This window comes from Labeo rohita, chromosome 3 (assembly GCF_022985175.1).
Source record: "Labeo rohita strain BAU-BD-2019 chromosome 3, IGBB_LRoh.1.0, whole genome shotgun sequence".
Lineage (NCBI taxonomy): Eukaryota > Metazoa > Chordata > Actinopteri > Cypriniformes > Cyprinidae > Labeo > Labeo rohita.
This window is the reverse complement of record NC_066871.1, coordinates 11071546-11094062: the sequence shown is the minus strand read 5'-3', so window position 1 is coordinate 11094062 and position 22517 is coordinate 11071546. Positions and strand designations below refer to the sequence as shown.

Genomic DNA, 22517 nt, shown 5'->3' with positions numbered 1-22517 from the left:
GTCAACATTTGAAGTGGACCAAAAACATCATCAAAGATGTCCTAGGACAAGAACAAGTATTGTTTTTTGGTTTTAGGACAACTTTGACAAACGGTTTTGATCCACTTCAAATGTTGACTACTGTATATAAATATGAAAAATGACAAGAAAGAAAGAAAAGGAATTATAGGTTTGCAAATGTATCCTAAAATAAACTGTTGCACAAAAAAGGCTGGACATACTGCACATATAAAGTATTTAAATATTATGCTAATTTAAAAAAATGTCATTAAAAAATGTTAAAAATGTCATAAAACATTTTCATTTTCATTGTAAAGAAGATTTCTGAGATGGAAAGGTGAAAAATCATAAAAATGCAAACATTTTCAAGCAGGAATATTTGTATAATAGTTTAGCAATATATATTTAATGCAAAATTTAATTTAAATGACAATAAATAAAATAACAAGAAAGGAAAAGAAAGTAATTTAATTTAAAGCCCTGTTTCATGTTAAAAGTGGAACATAGTTAAACATTTTATTGACTGAAAACAGATTTATGATATGTTCAGTGATATAATAAAGAAGGCATGTGAGATGGGTAAGGCCAAAAATCATAAAAATGCAAACATTTGTTGTTTAAAACCTGCTAATTTTCATGCAGCAATAGTTTTATAATTCTACAATAGTCGTATTGTCATGCCATGGACTGTTCTGTTTTGTTTAGTTTCCTACGTGTCCCATGTGCCTTTTGATCTACTTTTCCCTTGTTTTCCTATACCCATATTTGGTCTTCCTGTTCCTGTTCCCTGATTGCTTCCTATTTGATTACCCGTGTGTCTCGTCTTCCCTTCATTACAAAATAAGAAAGTAATTTAGCCTAATTTACTTTTATTTTAAGCCCAAATTTAGTCTAAAATAAACTGTTTCATATAAAAGCGAAACACAGTTAAATATGTTGTTAATTAAAAACAGATTTATGATTTTTCATTGTTGGAAAAAGAAAAGAAGATGCATTTGCTGTTTAAAACCTGCTACTTTTCCCACAGAGTTAATTTTATAATAATTTAAATAAACATATCTAGCAGCTGTTACAAGAGAATGCTTACAAACAAAAGTATTTTGGGACACCGAAGGTGTACCCTATACTCGTGAAAAGTGCCTTGACTGGATTCTCTGGGTCTCTGCTTTAGCAGTGACAACAGACTAATTTATTTAAGAGTGAAGGAGGGAGTGGATGAAGACAAATGTGGGCAGAAGCCTTGAGCTAGAACAGGCTCACCCCACAGATGCCCCAATTGACTGATGATGGCTCTCAATAATTAACTTCATAAAGGGGCCCTACCAGCCAGCAGGTGTATTAAAACCAGGCCACATAAACGGCCTGTATCGAATTAGCCAAGCCTACGTCATTTTTCATTTGACTCCTCAGAGCCAAACCACATCGATTCAATGGACGTGTCCGTTCGGCGAGAATATGAGCAAAGGCCAAGGGCTCGAACCCTCCCGTGAGTGACAGGACAAAGATGTATTTCTCAATCGTGTCATCTCCTCCTGATTACATTTGTCTAACACATCATTTACTACCTGTGGAGAGGAGTGTGGGGAACGATGACAAACAGTTGAAAAAAGGAGAAGGAAAAAAGCTTGCTAACGTGATTTGAAATAATAACAGCAAATCACAAACACATTACCGGCACAATTCAGCTCAGAACAAATCTGATACCTCATTCTTTTCAGGAGAGCATATTCCTGGAATTCAAACTCCAAAAGGCTTGAAAATGGCTTTCTTGACAGTTTCTGATTTTGCTAAAGCCCTTTTTAAGCAAATCAGTCCACTCAGCAGCTCTTTGTAAAGCTATTTTCTAGTCGTGTCTTAATGCTATTTTCTAGTCAGCTCCTACTTACTTGAATGAAAAAAGGCCAGAAATAGCCTAAAATTCTTTGCCAAGATTACATTTCAGTAGCTCGTCAAATGACCTAGAGGATTTGACAAATAAAAAAAATTGTTGTAATAACCTTTGCAAAGCTCATGTTTCATGTTTCAAAAAGTTTCATTAATTAGCTAATAGAAGTATAAAAATGTAAATAAATAATTGAAAAAAATCAATTAATACAAAATTGAAATATAATAATAATTAATAATAATAATAATAATAATAATAAATTATTTGTCAAGCTTGTTCCAATGTTTTACTGTCAAATCCAAGGTAAAATCCAGAAAAAGTGGTTTAATAATAATTAGGCAAAAGAAAATTAATTACAAATTATATTATACTAAGATTATAATCAAAATAATCTATTATATACGACAAAAAAGTTTCATTAATTAGCTAATATCAGGATAAAAATGCAAATAAATGATTGAAACTATAAAAAAAATGGTAATAATAATAATAATAATAATAATAATAATAATTTTACCAAGCTTGTTTCAGTGACAATAAATAAATAAATAAATGTACTTTATTAATTAGTTCAGGTAAAAGAAATTTAATTACAAATAATAATAATAATAATAATAATAATAATAATAATAATAATAATAATAATAATAATAATAATAATAATTATTATTATTATTATTATTATTATTTGCCAAGCTCAGGTGTAACTAAAACAAATTTAGTTAAATATGTTATTTAATCCAATAATAATAATAATAATAATAATAAATTATTTGCCAAGCCTTTTTCAACGTTTTAGTGCCAAAAATAACTAAATAAATATATATTGTTTATTAATTAGTTCATTCAGAAAATTAATTACAAATGAATATGTCAATGTTTCAGTGCCAAAAACAAACAAACAAGCAAATAAATAAATAAATAAATAAATGAATGTTGTTTATTAATTAGTTCATGTCAGGCAAAAGAAAATTAAATACAAATTATTATAATAAGATTGTAATCTTAATAATAATAATACATTATTTGCCAAGCTTGTTTCAATGTTTCAGTGATGAAAACAAACAAACAAAAAACAAACAAACAAATAAATAAATGCTGTTTATTAATTAGTTCATGTCAGGCAAAAGAAAATGATTACAATCTTATTATAATATAATAATTTGTAAATCTTAATGTTAATGATAAGAAGAAGAAGAAGAAGAAGAAGAAGAAGAAGAAGAAGAAGAAGAAGAAGAAGCTTGTTTTAATGTTTCAATATCAAATCATGTACCAAACTGTCAACATTTTGAAATGTTGTCTTTTTGCAAAATGTCTTCTTCTATCCCTACTTGCTCAAACTCTAATGAACTAAAACTGTATTTTTCAAATATTCTGGGATCAGTGACTCTTTCAAACAAGTAAACAGTAATCAGTTTCACTAGTTCAAAACACAAGTACCTCGAAAAGCTGGTGGCAAGTGTAATTTGGTGCACTAAATCTGCCAAAACACACAGAAGTCTGTGGGTTGTCGAGTCCCTTGACGAAAAGACATCCACATATGGCGGAGCGGAAACACAGCACATGGCTGCTATCACTGTCACCACACAAACACCACAGCCCTGTTGCTTGTACAGAGGAAAATAAACGGCTTCCTTTGAGCACTTCCTTTATTGTCTGGCTTCTTGCTGGTGCTACTCAGGACAGGATGACTCTAGCGTGGAAGCCGTTTTATGTGCTGAGCGCGATGGGAGTCTGAATAGCTCGTAATGGGTGGAAACATCAAAGATCTCAAATAATGAATGATGAAAAATTCAGCGAGGTAGAGGAGGATGCAAGGACAAAGCGATGAGAGGTAGACACAATATCTTATTTCCAACCTGCGACTTTCATCTGCAGTGGCAACAGAAAGCACTTCTCACCAATGGGGTAATTATCGCCATCATGAAAGTTTCATGCCGTCTAAAGGGGAAGCCAGTGTGGAACAATAAGAGTGACTTTCAAAGGCCCGTGCTTCGCTGTCCTCCCCTGCGTTGGCATTCACCTCTGGACCTCTCTGCTTTAACAACTTTCTGCCTTTGTGTGCCTCAAAGAAAAGAAAAGGCGACCAAAAAAAACTAGGGGAGATGGGGAAGGAGAAGCCAAAATCACACAGAAGAGGAGTCAAAAAAAAAATAAAAAACAACCGTAGATCTTTGGATTGGCGCACAGTTATCCCTCAGCACACGGATGCGATAGGAATCGCACAAAGCCCGTCCACGTGGACGCTTATTTCATGCTACATTAACAGACCAAAGGGACGTTTCTGAGGCCGCTGGAAAACACAGAGCTCGAGAAATAACAGCGCTGAAATACCGCACAGCCGAATGTGATGAAGTTACTCAAAATCTTTTTTTCTGTAGGGAATGTTCAGCGGGCTATCAAACAGAGTTGGATTAATATATTGACTATGTAGCTCAACAATTCATAATGCTGATTGCGGGAAAACAAAGATCCGCAGGGCAAAGGAAACGAGCATTTGCAATGAAGCCGTGCTGGAATAAATATTACCGCCTCGAGCTGCTTTCACTGAGTGGTGCCTCTGCTTTCCACATTTCAATGAGATGCATTTTCACACCGGAATTTCAAATGGACAGCTTGAGAATGAATGAAAAAAGTTGCTGTGGCCACAAAATCACTCAAGCCACTCACGTAAATATGCATGTGTGATTGCACTACATACAAAATATCAAATCAGCCAGCATTTATTTTAAAGAAGGATTGCATAATATCACTTTCCAAGCAAAATATCTCACAAAAAGATGTTTGTAACATTTCAAATGATAAAGAACAGAAGTGTTGTTCAGAATTTTATGCTTGTGTGCTCATGCCAAGCTTTGAGCATTGAAATGACTTCAGACCCTGCAAGAAATATGAGGATAATATCGCAGGATATTCTATCATGGTCTAGGATATGTGTTCTTAATAAATAATAAACATGATGGGGGCAGCCATGGCCTAATGGTTAGGGAGTCGGGCCTTGAGTCCCAGGTCCGGCAGGGATTGAAGGTGGGGGGAGTGAAAAACCAGCTCTCTCTCCATGACTTGAGCAAGGCACCCGAACTCCCAACTACTCCCCAACTGGGTCACTGTACTTGGCCACACGTCATGTCCTTTCCTTCCTTTCCCTTAAATAATAAATTTAACATGTTAGAATATACTACTATTCAAAAGTTTGTGCTTAGTAAGATTTTTAAAGATGTTTTTAAAAGAAGTATCTTATTGTTACCAAGGCTGCATTTAATGCACAAATACAGTAAGAACAGTAATATTGTGAAATATTATTAAAGTTTTCAATTTTAATATAATTTAACATTTATTTCTGTAATGCAAAGCTGAATTTTTAGCATCATTACTCCAGTCTTCAGTCTCACACGATTCTTCACAAATCATTCTAATATGCTGATTTGCAGCTCAAGAAACGTTTTTTTTTTTATTGTTAGCAATGTTAAAAGTTAATTAAAAAAAAAAAAAAAGCATGGTACTTGGTTACAAGTAACTGCAAAAAAAAATCACTGAGAAAATTTAGAAAAGTTAGTTCTTGAGAAAAGATATAGAACCATATCGTTAGATTTCTAGATTTCTAAAATGTACTTTTAAATTTAAAAAGTGCTGAACAATAATCACATTAATTACAGTAAGTATTAAATTTAAAAATCATAACATTTGTAACAACATGCCACTTGAGGCCTTCTGTACCAGCTTTGGCATTCAACATTCTGTTTTTTCATTAATCTTCTGGGTTCCATTTTAATGGTTTCATAAAATTGTAATGATCAAAAAGATATTTATTTATTTATTTATTTATTTATTTTTATTTACCTATTTGGTCATAAATACTGTTGTATATTTACATTTTTTACTGGTAAATATTCCTTAAAAATAATGTTTTATTAATTATTATGTCGGCACCGTTGGCCTAGTGGTTGCGCTCATGGCAGCCCGAGTTCGATTCCCATCTTGAGGTGCTTTGCCGGTCCCGCTCCCTCTCTTCACCCAGTGCTTTCCTGTCAGTTCTCCAGTATCCTATCTTATTAGGCATAAGGCATAAAAAAGCCCTTAAAATATCACTTAATAATAATTATTATTTTATTGCTAGTAGTAGTACTATCATTACATCAAGTAATACATTTCTGTCACAGTTTCTTCAAGTTAAACCAAACTTTTATTTTGACAGGCTGCTGTGAAGACCTTTAAGTTTCTGTTTGCATAAGATATGACGATAGTTCTTCTCAAAAGAAAATATAAAATTCTTATGAAGTGACTTTCAGAGCAGCTCTAGAGATGTACTGACCTACTTTTGATTTATTCATCCCAAATTGGCAAATTCTGTGACATTTCACGTTATACAGTAAATTTCATTTTTAGTTCTGGATTCTGTGATTCCATCTGCTTTTTCCACATCATGGAAATCATAACATTTCACTTCAAACAAAAACTATAATTTTTACTCCATTGATGTGCTAATATGTCCATCATTAACAAACAGGCACATAAAACTTTGATATTAAACATAACACATTGTCACAGATCACTATTTTCCACAGACATAAAATTAGATCAATAACTGTTTCAAATGACTAAATCCCACAAATGTTGAATTTCATAAGAACTGACAAAAATAGTGTAGCCAAGCCATTTATCAAAAGTGCTGAGAAGGAGGAAAGGCGCGACGGTCATCTTGCCCCGGGTCTTACTCTAACAGACTCTTACACTATTATTTTTACTCATACTGCCATAATACTTTAATGGGCCACTGTATATTTTAGTGTTGAAAATCTAGTATGCATCACTTTGATGAAATGCAAAAAAAGACAAACATGACATAAATAGTCTGCTGGATGACCACTCAGAATCTCCAGAGCAAACCGCAGTCCATGATGGTATCATTATTTAAATTATCAATGCAACAATGTTGTTTTTTGGGGTACCTCTTGACTAATAAATTGCCATTGATTGAAGTAGTTTATATGTTTGTACTGAGCATATTAAGCTTTGACGAGGGCATCTCAACAAAGAACCATTATTTTCCTCCACTCCACTTTTCGTAGAGGACATTAGTGTTTTGCAAAGCTGCATTTATCAGTTCTGTGAAGGAAACATCTTACGAGACTCACAAACAGATTTATGCCGCAGCATGTTCATCCATGTTAATATTGAATCAGGGCCGTAGATCCTAGCACACAGATAAACTTTGATCCTACAAGGGCAGTTAATGTAATGACCGTGCCAGTCAAGTGCTTATGAAGTACAGCCCAATTTCCCAAAGTCCATCCTGGGGATTTTGCCCAGTAACACATAGTGCCAGTTTAAATGGCTAAGCTGATTGCATTGCTTCAGCCGCTGCCACAGAACAATTAAGGATGTGACATCACATCCAATAGTGCGCTAATGGGCTTGGCTGGATGTATGATTGCTTGATATTACTCGACCATCCTCTGGGCTGGGTGAGCTTCTGGGTTCGAGTCCGGATGCCGCAGACACCAGCTGGGCTGCGTACAGGGTCAAAGCAACAGCAGTGCTGTCTGGGAAGACCGCCAGGCTCCCAAAGGTACAGATTCCCTTGGTTGCATATATGCAGCAGTGAACATTGTCAGCAGTGGCATATTGATTTTATGTATGTGCCCCTGCTTTCTGTCATGATGCAATATTCTGTCAAAGCACTGGCAGGAGAGCACCAGTCCAATTATTGAGCTGGCATGTAGCCAACCGCCTTAACTACATCTACGAACAGCCCATATATATCCACCTTCCAACATGTCTTTCAATCAAACGCACAATTTCACTTCAGAAGAACACGAGTTACATGCGCAAAACTACATATGTTCAAAATCTGTTGATTTGGGAGTTGTTTTTTTCATGTCGACGGTTTTTCACTTTTCAGAAAGTTCTTTTAAAGCAAGTCAGTTCACTTGCTGGCCCTGCAGCAATTTCCAGACATGCAATTACAGTTCATTGGGAAAGTATTGCAATCTGTGTAACTGTTTCTTGAAATTACATTTAAATAAAATATTTCACACCACGAACAAATTCCAGAAACAATGGTATCATAAACTGTGCTTATAAAGTCTAAGTCACTCCAAATAAGGGTCTTATCTAGCGAAAGGATCGATCATTTTCTAAACTAAAATCTACTTTTTAACCCTTAAATGCATGACTGTTTCACCAATCGTTATTACGTATACGGGTCTTGAGCGACCCGGACCTATATATCCAGCACGGATGAATCTCTAACTGCTGCAATAGCAAAACACTTTCTTGATATTTTAACAACAATTACAGAAAAATAAAATAAAGCATATTTCGTTACCTTTCAAAACTTAGAGTTCAGTTTGAGCTGATGATTTTAACATCACCGTTATCGTCAGAGCACACTTCCACAGTACATTTGGCTCATATTCGTGATCTCAACAATATTCGCAAAACTATTGTTTTCAAAGACTTTAAAATCATTATTTTGATCGCTGGCAGCTTATTCACCACATCCACCATCAAATATATTATTGCATACAGTAACTGCTCTGCAGTAAAGCCATTCAAACCAATTCAAATTTTTCTGATGATATTCTTTTGTTTTATGTCTGCGATAATTACGAGTGAAACATCACGTCATTACTGTCTATCAAACAGTGCCACCTCGAGAACTAAAGGTGAGTTGCATGTGTTTAGTCATCAGATATCTGCATTTTTTCTCACGAAAAATATATTTACGCTATTACACACCTCGGGTCTCTAGCGACCCCATGCGCTTTTTACACAAAATGAATCAGAAAACAGACATTCTTTTATGTTTTATCATTTTGTTCTTGTTTTATTGTTCATAATGAATAGATTAAGGCGTATTAAGAAAGCTGATGTCAAATTTAAAAAAATGAAGGAGGGAGAGGGTAGTAAATGACAACCCAAGACCTGGGGTATGCATTTAAGGGTTAACCACAAATGCTCGTCTCGCACTAGCTCAACCTCACGTATTAGGTAATCAGTACCGACCCAGTTTTACAAAGCAAACTTGCAAAAAAGTCGAAAGCCCTTTACAAAAAAAGATAAAACAATGATGCCGGTCGATTTTGAAGTTGGAGGAGAAAATTAGTTTCTCGTCCTACACTACATTTTTGAACCGAAGGACATAGACGAAGTTCAAACGTGACCTTTTCAACGTGAATAGCGGATTCTGACTAACCTGCAGTAAACACCTCTGATTGGCCATTGTTTTTAACAGAGGTGCCTGTGATCGGCTACAACACTCAGCGCTAGAAAAATATGTAAATAGACACTTCTGGTTTTGGAATTTGAAAACAGAGCACACACACAAAAAACACAAAGGAGCGTTTGAAAGCGGTTCCGTTCGAGCGGATACAGAATTGACTGCAAGATGTATTTTAAAATTTAAATATGTAAATGTAACAAAAAATGTAAATGTGATGACAAAGCTGAATTTTTAGCATCATTAGCCAAGCTTCAGTGTCACATGATCGTTCAAAAATCATTTTGATATGCTGATTTGCTGCTCAAGAAACATCAAGTTAAAAGCCTTAATGGGCAGGGCAAACTGTTCATGATAGATTAGCGTTTACACAACAAATGTGATTTGGTCCTATGCACTTATGAGGCGTGACTGATTGGATCACACATGGTGATTGGTCGTCCATACGTGATCGGATCAACGAGACGGATAATAATTCCAGCTGTAAATGGAATCTCAGAACCACTGCCACAGTTCTGCAGCTCACTTGGAGTGTTTTTATTGAAAAAAACAAAAAACTGCCTGAACGTCGACCTAACTAATCAATCCAGGCCCGAAGCCAAACGGAACGAATGCAAATCATTACTACCTGGAGTCTATTTCTAAATTTACCTGCGTTAGCCTGCTTACTTTTCAATTACACCTTCTGCCGAAATCAAATGCAATTCTCAAATGGGCCCACCGCTGTATGCGTGGAGTGAAAGGTGAGTCATTAGATGTGTCTCAGTGGTGGAGTTTTATTTGGGTCTCGTCGGAATGAAAGACACTTGACTGATAACGGCGAAACGGATCAGCCTCGTCGATCTCAGCCTGGGTGAGCTGCTAATTAGAAAAAGGCAATGAAGAACTACCGTAGCAAGATTAAAGAAGGGCCGAGAACAGGCATTAATTGCACTTCTGTGACAAGGCAGTGGGAGAAAAACACTCACGCACACTCTCAAAGAAAGCCGTGCACAGTATCCACGTCTTCTGCATCACTGGCTGAAGTGTCTCTCTGTTTTTTCCCAACATTTTCCAGTGCGGCTCGCCTTAAATGGATGCCCGGAGGGATTAAGCGGGAACACTGAAGGTAATTACATCTCTTATGTGAACCCAAAGCCATGGGGACCTTTGCTGGGTCACCCAGAACTTTCCTAATGAGCAGGCGTTCAGGTTTAAAGATTAGACAAGCAATTAAGCTCTACTTACACTCTGTTGCTGGGAATGATCTTGTAGCCATCCCTGAACCATGTCACCTGTGGCCGCGGGAAGCAACTGACCGCTGGGGAGTTTAAGATGGCGGCCCGGCCCTGTGTCACCGTCTTTCTTTGGTCATTGTCGATAAAGTCGCCCATATCTGTGAGAAGAAAGCCAGGGATCTTATAAACAAACATAGGAGAACAAAACACGAAAACAAAGCAACCCTGATGATACATTCAGGAAGCTTTTGGGTACAAACTGCAGAGGTATTCAATCAGAAACATTTATTCATGGTGCACAGCGCCACAAGATTGCATCACCATGCAGAACAAAAGAATGTTTAGCACATTGTGCTGTGAATTTGGTGACATAATTCCAGTGGTGCAGTTTTCACATCGATTTAAGACGTTTAAAAGTTCTTATTTCTGTTTTTAAAAGCCAAAAACAACTGCAGCCAGTAAACAATATTCCTAAACTGGCTGAACTTGCACTGACCTGTCAGATTTTTAGAAACACAGTTAGAACTACTGTGTGAATGTTGCTTCACCTAATTAATAAGCACGAAAGAGAAATTATGTTTATAATGGTACCTCGCCCACTTCTCAGATTGTTCAAACCATTCGGAATTCACTTTTTTAAAACATATAACACATAATATACAATTGAAGTCAAAAGTTTTCATACAGAATCTGCAAAATGTTAATTATTTTACCAAACTAAGAGGGATCATAAAAAATCCATGTTATTTTTTATTTAGTACTGACCTGAATAAGATATTTCACATAAAAAACGTTTACATATAATTCACAAGAGAAAATAATAGTTGACCCCGTTCAAAAGTTTATATACACTTAATGAATATTTTGTTGTTACCTGAATTATCCACAGCTGTTTTTTTTTTAGTTTGTTTGTTCGTTTTGTTTTGTTTTTTAGTGATAGTTGTTAATGAGTCCCTTGTTTGTTCTGAACAGTTAAACTGCCCGCTGTTCTTCAGAAAAATCCTTCAGGTCCCACAAATTCTTTGGTTTTCCAGCATTTTTGTGTATTTGAACCCTTTCCAACAGTGACTGTCTAACTATTACAGTAGGTTCAAACACTCACTGATGCTTCAGAAGGAAACGCAATGCATTAAGAGAAAGGGGGTGAAAACTTTTGAACAGAATGAAGATGTCTACATTTTTGCCTAAATATCATATTTCTTTCATTTAGTACTGCCCTTCAGAAGCTTCAGAAGAAACTTACATGTTTCCCAGAAAACAAAATAAGGTAAATTTACCTTGATCTTAAAATCAAAAAACTCTCAAAAAGCTTTTACCCCCCGGCTCTTTATGCATCGTCTTTCCTTCTGAAGTGAGCGTTGCTGTCTATGCAGGGTCAGAAAGCTCTCAGATTTCATTAAAAATATCTTAATTTGTGTTTCGAAGATATACAAAGGTCGGATTTGGAACAAGATGAGTGTAAGTAATTAATGACAGAATTTTTATTTTTGGGTGAACTATCCCTTTAAAAAGACTATGTTGCTGTAATTACACGCTTCATCTAACAACCAATCTTGTCTGCTGGTTTGGTTTGGAGAAAGATGTTATTTAAGATGATCTTACAGTAATTATTTCTCATATTGTCACTAGCATGAACATGGCCTATTTTGTGATAACTCCATCACGGCTGAAATTTTTTCTGAGCTGAAATGTTGGTGTCTGGAACAGTCAGTCTGGGTCAATGTGCACCTTTAGAGCATGTATTAAATGCTTAAAGTCAAGGTCCAAGCCTTTCTACCACAGCCATCTTCCTCATTCAGTGTAAATCCTGCCTTATTCAAAGCATACCAGGGAACCTTTAAGAGGTATCACTCAGGTCTTCACATTAAGTGCAAAGAAGAGAATATGCTTTTTGCCTCTTCCCCATGCATTTACTACAATAAGGAGCTTTCAAGCTTCAGCAAGGATGCAAAAGCACCATAAAAGTATGATATATATAAATATATATACTACCGTTAAAATGTTTGGGCTCAGTAGATTATTTTTTGAAAAGAATGAATACTTTTATACTTTTAGAATTAATTCTTTTATGCAAGGATGCACAAAACTGATTAAAAGTGAGAGTGAATGCATTTATCATGTTGGAAAATATTTCCGATAAATGCTGTTCTTTTGAACTTTCTATTCATCCAAGAATCCTGATTCTGAAGGATCATGTGACACTGAAGACTGGAGTAATGATGCTGAAAATTCAGCTTTGTCATCACAAGAATACATTGCATTTTAAAATATATAAAAAATAGAAAACAGTTATTTTAAATTGTAGCAATACAAACCTCAAACTACTGAACTGTCATACAATATCATAGAACAGAAACAGAATAAAATTCAAAGCTCTGATCTGATCTACTACATCAACTCACATGCCACTTGTATCTCGGCTCTCCTCTGAAGCAGAGCGCCCATCCTGTTTCTCACCACACACTGATAAACACCCATATTGGAGCGCTGGAGAGAGGAGATGGTGTACCTAAGAGAGAAACAAAATCAACAACTTTAATTCACATCCTAAGATGATAAAAAAAAAAGGCAAGAAAAACAACAGCTCCCTGCTATTTGCCAACAAATTCAAGGATTTTTGACTCAAATGTGTTCCCATTTAGAAAGGTTGGGTTTAAAAGGTTCACCCTCGCAGTCACGACTATACTTTTTCGCCAGCTCGCACATTAGCATGAACGAAACGGCACACAGGAACTCCTCTCCATGCCCAGCCATGATGACGAATAACAGATTTCAGCCAAAAGGCTATTTTGACCAAAAGCAGAGGTGGCGAACGCCGGGGCATTAAAATCCGTTGGCATTTCCGAATACGCTGAATACATGACTAATGCGCTGTTGCTCACTACTTAGCCGAATCTGTTTACGTCTCTGAAAATGCCATCCGGTGGGTTCGAGCATCTCAGTGGTGGTATTCTTCCATCACGGCAACTCAATAGCAATACCGCGGCAGCTCTGAGCGTGCTGTTTAGGTGATGAAAGATAATGAGAAAAGCAATACCAATTAGAGCAAACCAGTTCTATAGATGGACAAAACGGGAAGGCGCGAAACGCCTACTTTAGCATGTATACGACTCCTGAATGAAAGATAAATCAAAACGTCTAATGTAAAATTTGACATTAACTGTGAATCAGGTGTCGGCAGTGCACTTCAGGTAACGAATGAAAGCATTATTCGTCTCTGAAGAGAGCTGGGCAGCGCTGCAGACTCTTCTATTAAGACAGAAGGAACCCGTAGGGCCAATTCTTCAGCAGCTTTAACACTCCACACGTCTGAGGAAATGCTGAGTGCTACAGAGGCAGTACGCTGATTAAAAAAGGTCAGGCTAAGAGGCTATCATTACTGAGAAATTAAACATAAGGCATGGAGAGACCTCAACTAGGAAATTATATTGTTGATTAAATGTACTACTGCATAAACTGAAAGAAATCTCTCTCTCTCTCGAAAGAAAAAAAAACTTAATTAAAAATTATCTGAATGCACTTCTAGCAATTTCATTCTTGATTAAAGGCACGTTCCAGGTTCAATACAAGATAAGCTCCGTCGACAGCATCTGTCACAGAAAATAATGTCGATTCGTCTCTCGGTTTGTAAAAGCAAACAAGAACTGTGTCGACAGTAATCCCATCGCAATGGAAGTCTATGGGGGAAGGCATTGCATTAAAATAAACATTAAAATTGCTTCATAAAACTGCTTCAACAGATTTAACATGAGAATGTATTTAAAGGAGAATCATTTAAACATTCATACAGCTAGAATAATAGTCCCACCTCTAATAAGACAATTTAGACAACTTTTTTAGGGGGGATTTTCTCAGTTCTGGGCTTTTTTTTCACTACACCACGTTAAAGGATCACAGCAATTAGCAAACAATGTCTATTTTTCCATCTCCCTGTTTTATACGCATCGTGAATTTTTAAAGTATTGCATCAGAAACATGTGATGGCAATGCCATATTTCGAAAAACTAAAATTTTTATGAAAATAACAGATCGTTTCATTAGATAAGACGCTTCTTCCTCGGCTGGGACCATTTACAACCGCATTTGGGATAGTTTGAAGCTGCATTTAGGCTATGTTCACACTTGGTGTCTTTTTTGACAAGACAAAGTTGACGAGAGCGGTTTTTTAGTAAAAACAAAAAAACAAAAAATCTGCCAGTGTTGCAGCCGAAGGCGTCTTTTGTTGCTATAACAACAGCTGCAACAGTATGTTGAGAAAAGAGGAAGCTCGCTCTTGCGCTTGTGTTTTATTTTTTTGCATTTTTGCCCTTTATTTGATAGGAGAGTATTTAGACAGGAAGTGAAGTGGGAGAGGGGCGGGGTCTGCGAGCCGGGACTCGAAAAAGGGACGCCTGAAGCGCAACGGCAATCATGACGACGTGCTGCCCACAAGGAGCCGTGTGTTGGTTTTTGAAATTAACGGGGAGTAGAATGTTGGTTCACAACAATAAAATAAAAGTCTATCTACCGGCACCTTCTCCATTTTTCTTGTTGTTCTTGTTGTTATGGCTACTGTTGGTCAGCTGTTGAAAAGGTGCTTGACGTAGGGCGTTTCAGAAAAGCTGAACTTTTTTCAACTTGAAAAGACGCTGAACTGCAGAAAAAGACACCGGCGGTTGTGTTTAAAACAACGCTCAGGACTTTTTTGAAAACATGGGATTATAATGGATTATAATGTAAAACAGACGCTGACAGTTTCAAAAAAGACACCAAGCGTGAACATAGCCTTAAACTGTATTTGGGAGTTCAAACTCGGGGCAACCATATCAGTCGATTATATGGAGAAAAATCCAGAAATGTTTCCCTCAAAAAACATAATTTCTTTACGGCTGAAGAAAGAAAGACATGAACATCTTGGATGACAAGGGGGTGAGTACATTATATGTAAATTTTTGTTCTGGAAGTGAACTTCTTCTTTAGATGCATCCCAGAACTGTCTTACACGACTGTGCTTCCAAACAGCAGGCACTCACCTCTCCAACCTTCGTTTGCTCACCTTGAGGCACAAGTAATTTATTATTTATTAAAATTATATATGAAAAGTGCCAGCTTATCAGGAATTGACAATTTTGTTCTCTTTGACTCATTGACTGGAAACTGTGTTTATTCACTAAACTTTTAATGCGATATTCCAGTTTTGCACATGGAAACCCAACTAATAACACCTTCTACAATCCAGTCAATTCCTAACGGACAAAATCAAGTCCCGTCCTAGACTCTTTTGTTTGAGAAGGCATTTCACTCCTCTACATCACAATTGAGGGGAAGAGAAAGTCGCAATTTCAGTTTCATCAGTCTGTAAAATATTCCTTGACTTTAATTTTCACATTGACTTTCATGATTTCTCTCTTTTGTTTACAGTATTACACAATTAAAACTGGTATTTTCATATTTTAATACTGAACATGTAGCACAAAGACAAAACAATACAATCCATAACTGGCTTTGGAAATGCAGCCGTATCAAAAATAAATGAAGGCCTGTTTTAAAGTTTCCAAGCCAGTTTTAATGTGACCTTCATTTGACAAAGAAAAAAATAAAAATAAATCTATTTTGAGAAAAAGAGTTGAAGTACAACCTTCGTACGGAAGAACAAAAGTAAGCGCTTTAACAAAAACACAAGCTTCATATTTTGAGGGGGTTAAATTCTTCTGAACACCTCTCCCACCATGATTTTTTGATGATTAGATTCTATGAGCTTAAGAAAATTATTTTCTGTAGTAATTTCTAGAGCTTCAGTTGTTTTGAACATTACTTTCCCACTGGAAACATCTGAAACATTCAACACTTTTTTTTTAAATACAAAAGCTGCTTTCATTAAAAACTAAACATTATTTAAGTAATGAGAAAGATTCCTCAAGCGGGTCAATAAAAGACAACAGCAGAATAAGAATATTATTCTAAGGGTTAACGGTCATGTTTTGAACAAATTTAATATACCTGCCACAGACAGTGAATAAATGTGCAGCTTGTACAGAAGAAAAGCTGCAGGCGGGATTAATATTAGACTTTTTGTCTCTTATATTAACCGTGAGCCTCTGCTGTTCTCTCTCGTTGTAACCTTGAGACAGTTCTGAGCTGGACTTCATCTCCAGAAAGCCTTAAGATGAAAGCTGGCACTCACTTGTACTCAGGAGAGAAGGCTGTGATATCTGTGTTGTTGAGCATCCATTTGAACTCCAGAGGCCAGCTGCCCTCCGCCAGGCAGGTCATGACCAGACGGTTCCCTTCTAGGTGGATCTCCGGAGGTCCCGGCTCCGTTTTGAAGTAGGGGGCCACATCACCTGCAGGCGGACATGAAAGAGGCACAGTTAGAAAAGGCACCAGTTCGCCGTAATGCTACCCTCACCCGGCATGTACCATCAAAGATGAAGTCAATATGCAGAATCATCACTGGTTCCTCAATTTACATCAACCAGAGCTGTAAACTTCACGGAAATTCAAGATGATAGAGACGCCTATTTATGCCCATTCCTCAGAGTGAGCAAACAAACAGAGGCAATCACGCAAAGGTTATCGCAACATGTTTCTACAAAGGCAGAGAAATCTTTCATGACACCTCACAGCGCCGGAGAACCAAAGACAGTCAGCGGCAAACCTTTTAAATCCTCCATCTGCGGATTTCGCCACACTTCACAAGAGCAAGGCTCCGAGCTTTGATTTGAAAAAAAAAAAAAGACGACTTAGAGCCAGGACACCTGGGTGCAGTGAATCTGACTTCTGTCAGCGGCGGCGTCGTGTTTCCCCCTAAAGCTCAGACAAATCAATTGCGCCGTGCAATGGCTCTTTTAAACAGTGTATTTACCATCTGAAATATGTAAGCGAGAGAAGTGTGTCTCACTCGCTGCATTTTACGTATAATTTTTTTTTTACTGGAAAACAAGACAAAAGCATAATCTAAACATCAGGAAGATTCATTTGAGAAGCTTATTTTATTTAAAAGCATTTTGCAAATGCAAATAAGTGTATTTTTCTCACCCCCCCTGGCAAAATCCCTTCTAATTTTAGGCATAAACCTCACTAAATATACAGCAGTTAGATTTATGCATACAACAAATAAAAATATTTGTCAGTGTACTAAGAAATACAACTTAATATAAGAGATGTTATTACTGTATGTTATGCCAGTAAACAAGCTAAAGATACTGATTAGAAAAGCAAAGCTTTGCAGTGCTGAGAGATATTAATGAGGGTTTTTTAAAACCTTGGCTACTACAGATTTCTGTACTGGACGTAGCAATTAATGCAAATGAATTTGTTGAGAAAAAACATCCAGTTGCAAGTTTTCTAAATTGACTCCGTTTGCATTTATATATCTACATCCAGGCACGTTAAGCTCATGTACAGGCTCCTGAATTGCTGTGTTTCAGTTAAACGGACGAAATGTCAAGGGGTCACAAACCTGCTGTAGAGCACATGGTGGAGAATGTAGACAGATGCAGCCGAGCTGCTGTGGAGCATATCAATGAGGCCTGTAAAAATGGAATGAACGGAGTGAAAGAAGGCGATGGAGTCCAAGGGCCGGTGAGACTCAGGTGACAGCTGAGAGAGACATAGTGTCCTTGAGGTCAGAGCGATTGAGAAATATCTGAGAGTGACCAGCGTGGGGGGCGAGGAAAGATGGGCATTGCTTTATGGCTGTTTTATAGGTTTACCATAGTCGTCTCTCCAGAATGGAGGACACAAAATGAAAAAAAACATGTGTGGAAGTAGATTTGCTCGGTTTTTTGGCGCTACAGTTAAAATTTATTGGCGGACCTGCTGCCAATCACGTTTCATCCTGGAGCTGTTTTTTTTAGGGGAGTTGAGATCCTTTAGCTCATGGAAATTCAATTCAACTTTAATGAGGTCCAGCCACAGAATTTCTCAACTAGCAAAGTTTAGAACAATCCGAGTTTCAAGAGTTCCTATGTTGCTTAAATGTGAAATTAAAAAAAGCAATTCGGTATTTGCAAACAGTGATGATGGTTTTTGTGGGCGGAGCTTATCTGGTGGCATGGTTTTCAAAAAGCAGTCTACGGAAACCATGGTATAAATTAATAAATTTGAGTTTATATTTTGAGTTCATAAAATTCTAACTTTATTCTCGCAATTCCGAGATCATATCTCAATTCTGATGAGAAAAATCTACTCAGAATTCTCTGTTTTCCCCTTGGCTCAGAATCATGAGTTTATATCCCATACTTCTGTTTTTTTGTTTCCTCAGAATTGACTTGCTATTGTTAGAAAGTCAGAACTACGGGATACAAAGTTGCATTTGTGGATGAAAAAAGTCAGAATTGTGAGGAAAAAGTAGGTTACAGGATATAAGATGTTACAGGTTTAAATAGTGTTTCATGGTATAACTGTAATACAATATGCATATAAAGAGTTTATTTGCAAAATCCGATAAACGGCATTAAAAAAAAGAGTGCCGTGCATTATTCTCCAAACACAGCACAATCTGAACCCTAAACACGTATCAAAAAAAGCTGGTGTTGTCCACTTTCAAGGCATCACGAGCTCACGTTTTACTGCAGAAGCTGACCAGCGCCCTTGTTGTTTGTAAACAGAAGCCGATTTTAGCGAATCAGCTCCCTGTATTCAGGTCAGGTGACAAGTCACTTTGAAAAGATGCACTAGTCGAGAAGAGTTTCATCAAAGCTGACCAAAAGTGATCGAGGGTGGATTTCGATGAACTTGATGAACCTATGATATCTTCAGGGTGTAAAAGGAAAATAAAAGCTGAAACTTTTTTACAGAACCTTGCTGAAGCAGCATGTTACAATGGCAAGGGAAGAACTGCTCCCTGTATTGGGTATAATCACAACCATACAGTCTATGATCACCACAAAAAAGCTTGTCAGGCATCTGCATTGTCTGCTGATAAGATTACAAAGATTAAACAAGTGGTTTCTGAATCTTAAAATGTGGAGTTATCTGCTTTTGCTATAAACAAACTTTTAGTATATATAAAAAAACCTATACTTTCAATGAACTTTAATTTTGTAAGTTGTAACCTGTATTTAAGTTATTATTACTTAATCAAAACAACCCAACTGCAGTATGATTTCTTAAAATAAATGAAAATGTATCTGTTTTTGCAAATAAACTCTTCATATGTGAATTATGTAGACAAATTGTTTATATAAAATATGTGACCCTGGACCACAAAACCAGTCATTTTTCGAAATTGACATTGATACATTACATGAAAGCTGAATAAATAAGCTTTCCATTGATGTATGGTTTGTTAGGATAGGGCAATATTTGGCCGATGTTCCAGTAAAAACTATTTGAAAATCTGGAATCTAAGGGTGCAAAAAAATCAAAATATTGAGAAAATCTCTTTTAAATTTGTCCAAATTAAGTACTTAGCAAAGCACATTACTAACCAAAAATTAAGTTTTGATATATTTGCGGTAGAAAATCTTCATGGAACATGATCTTAATACCTAATGATTTTTGGCATAAAAGAAAAATCAATAATTTTGACCAATACAATGTATTTTTGGCTATTGCTACAAATATACCCCAGCGACTTAAGACTGGTTTTGTCATCCAGGGTCACATACATGCTTTAAAAGTAGTGTAATAATAGCAGGTTTCATCCATTAGTCTGTCCGTTTAAACATCTGCGTTTAGCTTCAAATAGCGTCTTTGACGACACTATTCTATGAAATGATTTGCATTCCAATTTTGACATCCAAAGGCACAACAATACATTTTTTCTCTTATTCCATGAATTTTACCCATTTCCCTCCACTTGTTACCAGTGTTTTTCTGCCACCACAATGCGTGCACAGCTGCAGGTGGCATAACTGTGATGTCTACTCCAAATTGGTCTATAAGCATTTCAGGAATATACATTGCAAAAGAAAATTTAGGATTTTCATACTGGGGTTTGGTCGTTAAATATATATACACAGTGCCCTCCAATAATATTGGCACCCTGGGTAAATATGAGCAAATGTGGCTATGAAAATAAATCTGCATCGTTTATCTTTTTGATCTTTCATTAAATAAAATAAAATAAAAAAATCAGTGGGGAAAACTCAGTGGGAAAACTCACATTATGAAATGTTTTTTTCCCAATGCATGTTGGCCACAATTATTGGCACCCCTAGAAATTCCTATGAGTAAAATATCTCCAAAGTATATTCCCATTCATATTTACATATCTTTTAGCACACCAGAGTGACTAGGAGTATTGTCCAGCCATGACTTATAAATATGAGGAAAACAAAGGCCAAATTCCTTTATTCATCCATCTCAAGGTGTAAAACCAAAGAATATAGTTCTAATGTGTAGTTCAAGATTGTTGAGTTTCACAGATAGAAAGTGGTTGTAAGAAAATAACTAGATCATTGAAAATATATATATATATATATATATATATATAAATCCGGAAACTACAACAAGACCCTACACCAAACGTTGTAAAATGTTTCTGTTCAACACTTCTGACAGCCCCGGAAATGTGTAAAGTGTCCATAAGTTGCGGCTACACTAGCTTGTGGTTGTAGCAATATGAATGGAGTGACGATCAGTGGAAGTTCTCAGTATCACTCTAGGTCTTATTAAAAGAGGCAGACACGTCATAACTGGCCTCCTTTCCTTGCAAAACATTCAAATTCAACTCAATAATACAACACAAAAAATGTTTTCTTAAGCTTGAGGGTTTGCAGCAATCAAGAGCTGTAGTAATTAAAGCAAACACTCAATGCTAATCATGGATAATCATTCTAAGATTAATCTCTGACTGCGCCAGCAATGAAATGTTCAGTCAAATTGACGTTCATCCTCCTCTTCCCTCCTCTCTGTCTCTACCGTTGTACATCTCAGAGGGAAGTCATGTCTACAAGCAGACACCTGCTTACCTCTAAGGCATTTAAATCTCCTAAATCGAAAGAGTGCAAACCATCACCACATGGCATTTAACCAAGCGTTAGGAAACACTGAACCCCACAGTTATTTTTGCCTCAGCATAAAGACACTGGCAGGAACTCTGATTCTCATATGTGACATGCGTGGACACCAGACTCCCTTCAGGAGTTCAAAAACAGACGCCTGCTTGTGTTGTTCTATCTTTTCATTCACTGCAAACATTGAAGGACGTGCCAGATTTGACACGCCTCTTATTTCATTCCTCCAGCACCGACATAAAACCTGTAAAATGTTAGTAGCCTTATGGTTGGCTGTAAATATAAAAAAACAATAAGAGTGGCGAGGAAACAGCGCACCCAAGTTTAATCGTCCTCACTGGGGCGAGGAGCACCTTGTTAGAAAGTTTCCAGCCGTTAGCATCCATCCATTTTTCATTGTACGTGTTTCTCCTACTTAGCTAAGAGCTCTTCTTTGACAGCTTGATTCGGCTCTCACTCATTGTGTTTCTTATTCTTATTTGATGCTGAGAAGATGAGAGAGGATATGCATTTTTAATTTTAGATCAGTCAACTTTAGATTCTGAAAGGGACATTTTACAAAAAGCAGGATTTTGATTGCTCTTTTGAAAGAGAAGAGCTTGATGTACTATGCAGACATACTCTAATATTTACAATTTCCTAAGTTTCCTACAGACTGCAACAAGACGACTGATGGAAATCACACTGCAAAAATGATTTAAAGGGATCATGAACTGTGAAATCAAAATTCCCTTGATCTGTTGACATATTAGAGGTCATTGCTATAAAAACGTCCTGTAAGTTTCAGAACTTAAAACTTTTTTGACAGATTGAAGTCAGCCAAAACAACAGGTTGAGGAATGTGCCACTTTATGATGTAATAGTGTGGCTAAACTCTGCCTCCGCAGAAGAAGATCGGGCCTGCTTCTACATCACTGCCTGTTTAGCCCCGCCCACCAATTCAAGCATGTAGTGTAAATAACGAGAGAGACAAACGCAGGTCTACACAAACGATAAACTTGTTGAACTTTATTTTTTGTTTAACTTTACTTGTTGAACTTTATTTGTTGAATTTTATTCATGAACTTTATATAAGACCTTGGTTCTTTGTTCACTTCATTTTACTGAAGATTCATTTACAAACAAGTTACAAATCAATACAGGATTTTCAGAAATCCAACTGTAATGTCACACCACACAAACGTAAGTAAGTGTTTTTATTACAAGGTCACCACTGCTTCGTCTGTTATTACAGATTGTTTAATATGTAC

General features: G+C 36.6%; 1 protein-coding gene across 1 annotated transcript in view; it reads right to left on the bottom strand.

Moving 5' to 3' along the window:
* sdk1a (sidekick cell adhesion molecule 1a) overlaps positions 1-22517 on the bottom strand; it is a 397596-nt gene that overhangs the window by 206057 nt on the left and 169022 nt on the right. The window contains 3 exon segments of the mRNA XM_051103029.1: positions 10335-10482; positions 12727-12833; positions 16488-16647. Coding sequence (XP_050958986.1) covers positions 10335-10482; positions 12727-12833; positions 16488-16647 — 415 coding nt within the window.